This window comes from Arachis hypogaea, chromosome 13 (genome assembly GCF_003086295.3).
Source record: "Arachis hypogaea cultivar Tifrunner chromosome 13, arahy.Tifrunner.gnm2.J5K5, whole genome shotgun sequence".
Classification (NCBI taxonomy): domain Eukaryota; kingdom Viridiplantae; phylum Streptophyta; class Magnoliopsida; order Fabales; family Fabaceae; genus Arachis; species Arachis hypogaea.
In genome coordinates, this window is record NC_092048.1 from 24,474,097 (window position 1) to 24,485,179 (window position 11,083).

General features: G+C 34.1%; 1 protein-coding gene across 1 annotated transcript; it reads left to right on the top strand.

Annotated features, from left to right (window-relative positions):
- Window positions 1-4,447: 4,447 nt before the first annotated feature.
- LOC112733063 (protein FAR1-RELATED SEQUENCE 5-like) lies at window positions 4,448-6,945 on the top strand. The gene is made up of 6 exons (XM_025781924.1): window positions 4,448-4,576; window positions 4,954-5,013; window positions 5,121-5,866; window positions 5,955-6,355; window positions 6,516-6,779; window positions 6,932-6,945. The coding sequence occupies exons 1-6, from the start codon at window positions 4,448-4,450 to the stop codon at window positions 6,943-6,945; spliced, it is 1,614 nt and encodes a 537-aa protein (XP_025637709.1).
- The last annotated feature ends 4,138 nt before the right edge of the window (window positions 6,946-11,083 follow it).

Here is an 11,083-nt window from a genome sequence, read left to right on the forward strand (position 1 = left end):
CAAAACATAATGTGTGGCGTCAAAGTTATCATCGAAAATTATCCGACGGTAATATGTAAGAGATTTTTGTCAACTTTATAGTTAAATCTGCCTAACTTGCTTAGAGAGAGAGAGAGAGAGAGAGAGAGAGAGAGAGAGAGAGAGAGAGAGAGAGAGAGAGAGAGAGAGAGAGAGAGAGAGAGAGAGAGAGAGAGAGAGAGAGAGAGAGAGAGAGAGAGAGAGAGAGAGAGAGAGAGAGAGAGGTAACCGTCTATTACTTTTATTTTATTCGAAATGTGTGATTCATGATATATTTTATGTTATCTAAATTTGTACCACTAAGTCAGAGGTCACATTTAGATAATATATAGTATAATAAATTTAGTAATCCTTTAAAAAATTTTGTAATGAAATTATAGATTCTTAAAAAAAATTACAAATAAAAAACATTGAAAAATTATTAACATTAAATGTATATGCACCTTAAAAATTGGAATATTTGAAGAAGCATTTCATCTTTCCATGCGATCACACAACTAAAATTATTCGCATTAGTGATAAATTTTCATAGGTTATAATGGATATCAAATTTAGCAACGAAATTATTAGTGTTGAATAATATCCAACCCTCAAAGTGGTGTCGCTAGTAATGAGAAATTTCATTCGTTGCTATAATTTGTGACAGATTTTAGCAATAGACTTTAAAAAAGATTCATCACTATACAAAATCCAGATCCAACATTTTTAATATAATAGTAATGAATATAATCTGTCAATAATTGCATTGATTTTTATTATTAGATTTTGCAGCGAATGAGCCCATCGCTAATATTTAAAAACTGCAACCTGCTTTGTCTCTTTTTTAATTTTGGCCACAAACTCCACAACATTCAAATGCAAAATCTAATCATACAATAATTTTAACATAATTTGCAATTCAAAAATGTTATTTATACATTAAAATTAACCACTATATATTTATGTATAAATACATGTGTAAGTTTAATTCAATTTTAATATGTATTTTGTGTTTTAATATATATTGTAAATTAATAGCTAATTTTATTGTATAATCTTTTTGAATTTATGAATCTAACAATCTTTTTCATTTTGATAATGACAAACCAAATATATTAGAACAAGCTAATTTTAAAAATAACTTCTTTAAAGTTTGATTTGATAAAATTTTTTAAAGATATGCTTCTGCTTTTTAGCTCTCATTTTGTGATTGATAAATGAAAAGGACTATATAGATGTATTTACAGCTTTTGAAATATATAAATATTTTTTAAAGTACTTAAAATAATTTTTTTTTTAAATTAGCATATGCTTATCAAAATTAAAAAATCTAATATAATCTCATACATTAATTAATTTGTAAATTTAATTCTTACATTTATGTTTATTATAATATTTTTAAATTTTAAATTTATTTTACTAAATACAATTATTATTATTTGTACTTATTAAAAATTATTTTTAATTTGATTTACTAAATATAGATATTATAATTTTTAAAAAATTATCTTTAAAAAAAACTAAATTATATAAACTACTTTTAAAAAATAAAAATTTTACTAAACCAAAACTAATACTTTTAAAAATATTTATAACTTTTAAAAAATACAAATAAAAATAAATATTTCTATTTACCAAATATTCAAAAACACAAACCTTTTTTTTTTAATTTATCATACCAAACCTAAGATAATAAGTACTGGAGAAACCACCTTAAATCAAGAATATATATATATATAACCAAGGAGGATAGGTGAGAATGAAGATAGTAAATATTGTTGCCAAAGTTTAGTTAATTAATTTCCACGCATGTAGTCGCCTGGCCTCTCTACTAGGGATGTCTTTCTGTTCCAAGCATCACTATTAGAGTGTTTTTGTGGATGCATCATTCAGTGATTATATAGTGATGAAAATGATGAAGGTGGGGTAGAATCTGAGGTGTTTGCTCCTCAATTCCATTCTCATGACATACCTTTTATAATTTAGCAACAATTCTAAAGCGTCGTTTAAATATTCTTTCAATTTCCTCTCGTTAATAATGTTGTTTCTTTGCCCTGTTTGAGAGTGACCTTGAGTATAGCCATTTCTCGATATATGTTTATCAAATCATCTATTGTCATTTCTTTTTAATTAACAAAATATTTACTTTCTTTTTAAGAGAAAGAAAAAGAAAAATACTAGATGAATAAGGACCGTTTAGAAAGTTTTAAGAGTAACTTTTTTGAGTTTTTGACTTATGAAAAGTAATAGTATTAATGTTTGGTGCAATTTTCAAAACCAAATTGTAGCTTTCTAAAAAATTATTTAGGAACTTATAGAGAAGTTAAAAAAAATGACTTCTCTCATAATATTACTACTTTTTATCACATTTCTATAAAATAAGCACTTTTAGAGCTAAAAATCTAAATACAAAATAACTTATTTATAAACTACTTTTAATATAGCCATTTATTGTTTAAGATATTTTGTCAAAAGAAGTTTAATTAAACTGTTTATCTAAATTAGACCTAAGTCATTTTTGTAACTAAGTCTAATCAAATATTTTTAGACGTATTTTCTGATCTATATTATTTATGCATTTAACATTAATTCTAACATCTTCTTTACCTCCTTTCAACTTTTGGTTGGACTTAATTGTTAAAAGAACTTGTACATTTAGCATTATCGGAAAAAAAAAAGGATCATTACTTTGGTGTCTGTGTGTATGGTGTATTCGTGAAGCCAATAAAGGTGCCGGTGTCATGAAATTTTGGCAAGTTGCATCCAGCAAAAGAGGGTAGTTACTATCAAACGCATCTCAACAATGAAAAAAAGTTGTAGTACTTGTCTGTTAGGTTGGAAATAAATATACTATTCCAACATTTTGTTTAGCTCCTTTTTGAAAAAAGAATCAATCAAGAGAGCCTCTTGGACGTTTGTATGTTTTAGCAAAGTAGTAAAACTTTTGGAAAAGGATAACACCGACAAATTGCACTAATCTCATCAAGTAGGCATGGACAAAGAATGACTAGATAGTTTTGAACATTATGTATGTGCCAATATTTTTCCTCTACCTTTTTTGCTAAACTTTTTAGTAGAACATTTTCTTAATTAACTACTTCCTTAGAGCAAGTCATGTATAAATGTCAATTTTGGTCTGTATATTTTCATTGATTTGTCCCTGTCTCTTAGCTGTCTGATCGTTGCTTAGACAATCAACTTAATTTGATATTTTATAAATAGTTCCCTTGAGAGTTGAGATTGTGTAAGTTATGTCATCTATCATCTATGATCTTATACCAGGGAAATGTTACATTTCTATATATATATATATATATATATGAATTCTATCCGACCTCCTCTTAATTAAAGGGTTAATTATTTTCTGTGATATATATATATATATATATATAAAATAATTATTTAATAAAATAAATTATGTGATTATAATTTATACTAATTCTTAATTTAACTTGAGTTTTAACAATCTAATCAATTAATCATGATAAAATCTTTTTTTTTTATGATATGAGTTATTAAAAAAATTTCATTTTATAATTTTTTAAAACTACATGTCTATTAATCAGTTCTAGCAAAAAAAATTCAAAAACTAAAAGAAAAAATAAAAGAAAATTAACACCAACAGCATGCTCGTACGTGTTGTGATTCTTTTATTAAAATCAAACTGCAATTTTTTTTTTCTTTTGATCTCAAAAAATGAAAGTAAGATATGCAAAATTAACACTAACAGCATGCTCGTACGTGTTGTGAAAGACCGCCTTGATTCCGACGAGGTGCTAGAAGTTGCAATTTATGATTAATACTCTGCACCTCACCCCTGATTTAACCACCATCACACCATTAATATATATACCCTATTCAGTCATTCTTATGTCTTTTTAATCTTTATCTTTAATTTTCCTCTTTAACATAATAACAATATTTTTTAGATTAAAAAAAAATATAGAGTACCAAGAGTTGTATCTGCCAACTATTACCAACACTAATTAAAATTAATTAAAATATAATTTGTTATTTCAATTAGGAATTTAGTGGGTCCAGTACATTGCAATTTGAAATAGCAAGGAATGGTAACGTATTAACGTAACATGAGACTTTCACGCCAAGTACGAACGTAGCAGGGCACACCGTCACGCAAACCTAATCCTCATTGTTCTCGCTGATTGCGTCTCCGTCGGGTTGCTTTTTATCTTACCGGGACGCCGCCATTTGTTCCATCGACGGTGACTGCGCCTTCACCCGGAGGCCACTTCTCCTTCGTGGGACTTTCCAAGTCACTGAGACGCCAACATTACCCTTCAACGGTGACTACGCATACACCCGGATCCCGCTTCTCCTTCCGTGGAAGAGAACTGCGACGTGTGTTTTTGGAGGTGTCATGCAACCCTCTTCTCCTCAACCATCTTCGGTAAGGTACATGTGTCTTCATTGAATGCACGAGGACCACATAATGTCGACGGACCAAGCAATTTATGAAGAAGCATCGTACAGCACTGCATATGATGATAGTGATCAGTATAATTCTTGCGACGTTAATGTTCCATCGATTAGTGAAGATGACACACAACATGTCGACAAGGTAATTTGTGGGGTAGAAATATATTTGGTTATGTTTATGTGTAACTTGTTTTTTAGTTTGTTGTTGAGTTATTAACAGAGATGTGCTTTGTTGGAAGAATTGTGATTTCATTTGTTTAATTAGGAATTGTGTGGATAATCTTTCTTTCAACTATGCTAGAATGGTGCTACATTTTCATATGGTTTATTATTCTGTTTGGTCACCATATTTAATTGATGTTTGCAACTTTGATCAATGTTTGTTCTATACCAGTTTAGTTTCGATTGTTTATTAGTTGGTGATATCAATGGATAAGTGGTTGGTGGAAGAGTTCTTGTGAGTGTCAAACGGTGGATGGATATGTCTTTTGTTGATATGTCCTCGGATATCAATTTCAGGGGAAAGAATCTGTAAACATTATTCAAGTAGAGGACGATGCAATGGCAGTGAATAATGAGGTGTGAAATATTCTTTATTTTGCTGAATAAAGAAGCGAGGTATTTTTTATTTTAATTAGTTGAGTACTTTTTGTGTTGAATGATATTTTTTTTGAATGGCTTTGTAGTTACCCGATCACACTAGAATTCCAATAGATGAAATTTCGTACGTAGGATTGAGATTTGTTTCCTTGCAGCGGGCACAAGAGTTTTATTCTAATTATGCAAAGAAAGTTGGCTTCGTGACTAGGATTAGGAATACCAACTTTGACAAGACCAGGACGGATTCAAAGATACCCATTAACCAATTGTTACACTGTAGTCGTGAAGGTTATCGGGAGTCTCGAGTGAAGGCAGCAACTCGGGTAAAGAGAATAACAACAGCTGAATGCAAAGCAAGGATGTACGTGATGCTTGATAGGCAGCAGGATAATTGGATGGTCTCCACATTAGAACTGAAGCACACCCACCTGTGTTCTACCAAGCAAGTTATGCATTACACTGAGTACAGGGAACTGACCATGCATGCCAAGTGTGTGATTCAGAACAACGATGAGGCTGGCATACGGCCCAACAAGACTTATCTCGCACTGGCGAACGAGGTTGGTGGCTCGTCGAATTTAGGTTACTCAGAAAAGGATGTGAGGAACTACATTACGAGCAATCTGCACTGTGCTGATGGAAACGCAGATGTGAAGGAAATGATTAGCTATTTCATGCGAATGAAAGATATCAACCCGAATTTCTTTTATGCAGTTGATGTAGACGAAGCTAACAAGTTTAAAAGTGTGCTCTGGGTAGATGCAAGATGCAGGGCTTCCTATGAATATTATGGTGACGTGGCATCGTTTGATACAACGTACAGTAAAAATAAGTATGTTAGTATATTTTGCCTCTATTCAAAGGTTTAATGAATTTCACATTTAGCATGCTTTTGTTAATTTTGGCTAGATTTATTATAGGCACGGACTTCCATTTGCATCTTTTGTTGGTGTCAACCATCACGGCAAGTCCACTCTGCTCAGATGTGCTTTGCTGGAAAATGAGGAAATTCGTAGCTTTGAGTGGGCCTTTAAGCAATGGTTGAGGTGCATGGAATCTCCCCCACAGGCCATCATCACGGACCAGTGCAAATCCATGTTTGGTGCTATTAGGAATGTCCTTCCAGATACTCACCACCAATGGTGCATATGGCACATAATGAAGAAGATACCGCATAAGCTTGGAGGATATGCTCGGTACAGAGAAATAAATGATAGAATGCATGGCACTGTTTGGAATGCCAGGTCTGTGGAATCTTTCGAGAAGGATTGGTCTGCATTCATTGCTGAGTTTAACTTAGAGCAAAACAGATGGCTATCAGGTTCGTTCTGTATTGTGCTCTTATATTCTTCTTTTATAGTAGGTTTTTTATGGAAGCTTTTTCTTGAAAATACTTAGTTCACTAAGTCTGTAGGTGTGTGTTGTGATGTAGCTAATTGTTCATTATAGTGATTATTACTTTTTTTCTGTTGGTTTTGTAGACCTTTATGACGAACGTCAAATGTGGGTTCCAATCTATTTTCAAGGTGAATTTTGGGTAGGTATGATAAGTACTCAACGAAGTGAGAGTATGCATGCCTTTTTCGGTGGTTACTTGCATTGCAAGAGTGGACTGGTTCAGTTCGTGCATGAGTATGACAACGTGCTTGGGAACAAGGAGCAGAAGGATCTGGAAGATGATGCTGCAGACTCTAAAGGAGTTGTCCCCTGTTCATCAAGTTCTACAATTGAAAGACAATTTCAGCGTGAGTACACAACCTCTAAGTTTAGTATTTACTTGCCTTCTTTAGTATTTACTTTTTTCCACTTATCTTTTGACAAAGTATTCAGGTTTTTTATTTAACTCACATTTTTAAGCTGAGGATATATCATTACTTAATGAGTTTTTTGATATTAGGCTGCATTTCTTAATATTACGGTTACTATCCAAAAAAAGGTGTGAGTTATGCCTCATAATGAATCAATTAGGACTTCATTGAAACCTTCATGCTATCGTAACTTAAAAATATATCGACATGTATAAGACACATCCATGCTAAGACAACTTCGGAGAAGTCACGATGAAATTAGGCAGTAGCATGGAAGACACATCTGCGATTACATGCAAAGACCAGAAAAAAACACATTCTTATAACACACGTATGGTATTAGACACATCCATATATACCTAGACACATCCAAGGAAAATATAGAAGACACATCTGTGGTTAACAAGCCACATCCAAACAAACACATTCGTGAAATTAGGCAGGAACATGGAAAACACATGCAATTACATGCAAACACGAGAAAGACACATTCTTATAAGACACATGTGGCAGAAGACACATCCATATAGATCTAGACAACTTCAGAGAAGTCACGGTGAAATTAGGCAGTAACGTGGAAGACACATCTGCGATTACATGCAAACACAAAAAAAAAAACATATTCTTATAACAGACGTATGGTATTAGACACATCCATATATACCTAGACACATCCACGGAAATATGGAAGACACATATGTGGTTAACAAGCCACATCCAAACAAACACATCTGTGAAATTAGGCAGGAACATGGAAGACACATATGCAATTACATGCAAACACGAGAAAGACACATTCTTATAAGACACATGTGGCAGAAGACACATCCATATAAATCTAGACACATCCGAAAAAATATGAAAGACACATCTATGGTTAACAAGACACATCCATTCAAAAGACACATCCGCCAAAAGGACACACCTGTCAAAAGTACACGACTAAGATAGACACCTCCATCTAAGGACACGTCCACATCAAGGCCGTTCCATAAGCAAACAGTTCCATTTTCCAGCACCTACGAACAACACGTGACTAACAATACACTGCTAACATAAATGGAGAATACAAAAATAGAAGTCATTCAAACTGGAACATGCTTGACAATTAGTAACCAAAATATTCCAAAGTGTATCAGTTGTTCAGCTTGTGCATAAAATTATCCAAGACCAACGTGTAAAGGACAAGAATCCAAAACAAAATACCTCTTTGTGTAAAAGAAAGAAAATATTTAGACCCAACAAAATATATCTCACAATGTGAGGACAACCCTGCCCTAAGTAAACAAGAATGTAATGTACAGCCTTTTTCTTTCTATATTTATCTTCTTTTGCTTGTCTGTTTCTTTTGCATCCCTGCAGCTCGCCGAAGCATGCTCTTTGTCCCAGGTGCTGTGAACGGAGTCCTAACCTCCTTATATTTGTTCTTTGGTTGGTTGCGGCGCACAAAAGGTTATTCAGTGCTGCCAACAGCTTTCAGAGCATTTCTAATGACTGAATTTTTGTGACAGGATGATATCAAGCATTATTTCCAACCTATATAACTTGATAGTGTCCTGCATGTGAAAATCAAAGTTAAGTAACTGCATGTAGGTACAGACAATGGCATGTGTGTAAAAAATCAGTTAACTAGAGCTAGAATTTGGAATCTCACATAATTCCAGTCATTCAGATTCCCGCCTTCAGTCCAGTACTTCATAAACTTTATTGCATACACCCCACAATCAAAACTATGTGAATGGAAACAACAGATTGTATTATGAGAACCGAAAAAAATCGAAATGAAACTTAATGATTACAACATTTGAAGATTTTGAGGGAGACTCACCCATTTGGTTGTACTGGAACAGAGGCATATGTGCAAGGCAGCCCTTGTTGAGTGGGCTTATAAGTGGGGATGGCCACCTGTGCTATGTCTTCAATGAGCCTCGCCTAAACCACATTGAAAACACTTAAACATAATACAATAATAAGGATTAGATAAAGCCTAAGGGTGACGAGATGTTGTGGTACCGCATATGCTTCTAGCCTGCTCCGGAATGTATCTTGTGGTCTATTGGGTATGCTATCTAGTACAAACAGTCTTTTCCTGGATACATCGAACGCATACACCCACCAGTGACGGGTGATACATACAGGAAAAAACCACTGCAACATTATGCAACTGTAATTAGGCATTTTACGTGGACTTATAAAGGAAAACACATATCCATTGTTCAGGTGCAAATGAAAATAATAATTTCTCAAATGACAAACAGACTTACTCATTTTCTCTTTGAAACTATTACCTCGTCAAAATACCTTGTATCAACACCAAAGTTTTCCCCTAATCCCACATACACCGGATTTGGGCCGTCCTGAAACTGCATTACATTCTTTTCGACCAATACCATTTCCTGTCCAAAGACGAATATGCAATTGTTCAAAAGGTTTAATCTACTTAAATTATTCATATAGAAGTGTCCTTACCAGTATCCCTATACACACGCAGTAGAAGTCACGTGTGAATCTTCTTAACCCTGAGTCATTGAATGCGCAACACATCCAGTGCACGACCTACTTAACCAGAATGTAAAAATTAATTATCCATAAAATAGAATGCCTAAAAAAATTTGATTAACAAGTTTTTGGATTACATACATTGTTATTGAGCCAAGCACATGACCTCAGCATGCACAAGTCCTCCCTTCTCAGCACTAGGTGTGGTCTATCCTCATACGACGCGACTTTCTACTGACTAGCAAGAGATCTGTCCACAGCCCATCCTCTGATTCTTGGTTCGTCTCGCTCAGTGAGTTTTCGTCCCCTAAGTAATGGATGAATGGGTCGAGGGGGGGATGGTGTGGGCGTTTTGAAGATCTGCGTCATCCCAAGTGAGAATGATGGACGTTGTGGACTCGGTGTGTGAACTGAAGACCCTTTCGGAATAATTGTTTGTATCGGGTCGATGCTAATTGCTCTCAATGGGTAACGTCACTTGATTTCTACCCATAGCCTTTCACACTCCGGATCTCACTGTGATAAGATGTCAGGATGCCTGTTTCAAAATTAACCATGTGAGGCAATCAACCTATATGAATTTTAAAGAGAAGAAGTGAAAAACAATACATACTATTGATGGAAACAAAGTTATTTACTATTCACTTGCCTGTCAAAAAATTCACTAGAATATTCCTGAATAGTCAATCAAGGTTCTTGACGGAGTTTTTGGTTCAGTTTCATCCATCTCGATTGGTTGCTTTGATGTTTTCGGGAGGCTTGTTCCGATGTTCTCCCCTTCTGTCCTTTTTAGCTGTTGTGTTTTTCTTTTCTGAGTTTTGATGCGGATTCTCTTGCCAATGGATTGGTTATCATCGTCATCCTCGTCGAAAGCAACTGTGTGATCATTTCTTATCACAGTGGTGCTAATAACTCATGCCTTCATGTCGGATCCCTGAAATCGCAGCATCAAAAAAAATGGTACACAAAAAATATCAAAGTGATTTCACATCACTCAATCAACACAAGATAAACTAAATACAGCATAACATATATCTTTTTTCGAGAAATGGCAACAACAGTTATTTGTTTAAACATATATTAGACCCGTGCTCGTGTGCTAGGTTTGAAACATGCAACAGACAAATTATTAAACTGCCACATCTTACTCACATTTGGGTTCTTTGTTTTGTCTGTCTTCTCGTTGTGCTGGTCTTTCCTTCTGTCATACAAGATTGAGGTGTCTTTTTCAAATCATGTTTACGACGTAGTCTCTTCGCAATGGGCTCGTCGTCATCGTCATCATCATCACCCTCTCTGCGATCAGATCCCTAAATTTACAACACCAAGCTATTCATTTCCAACAAGCACATAGTGCCTAGAATTCACACTAATAACACAAATTAAATGTATACATCTTCTCTTTAAGGAATATTAAAGATGAACTTAGCAGCCCAAGGTAAAAAAAAATAAGCTGTAACAGGCTCTTTATTTTTATTTTACAAATCTAAATAAAAGATTCATTACATAGCCATCTTAACTCACTTTTTTGTACCCATCAGGACTCATTGTGTAGTCTGCGTCTTCTTTGTTAAGACCTGTGCCCATTGTGTCCTCCCTTGCAGCACCTTCTAGGACCACACCATCGTTTCCTACGGATTCGCTAAAAGCCTATTTAGGGCCATCAACTAGTCAGAAGACAAATACAAATAAAGCCACATCCAGCACTAACACATCAAAATATGGTTATATGAAAAAACACA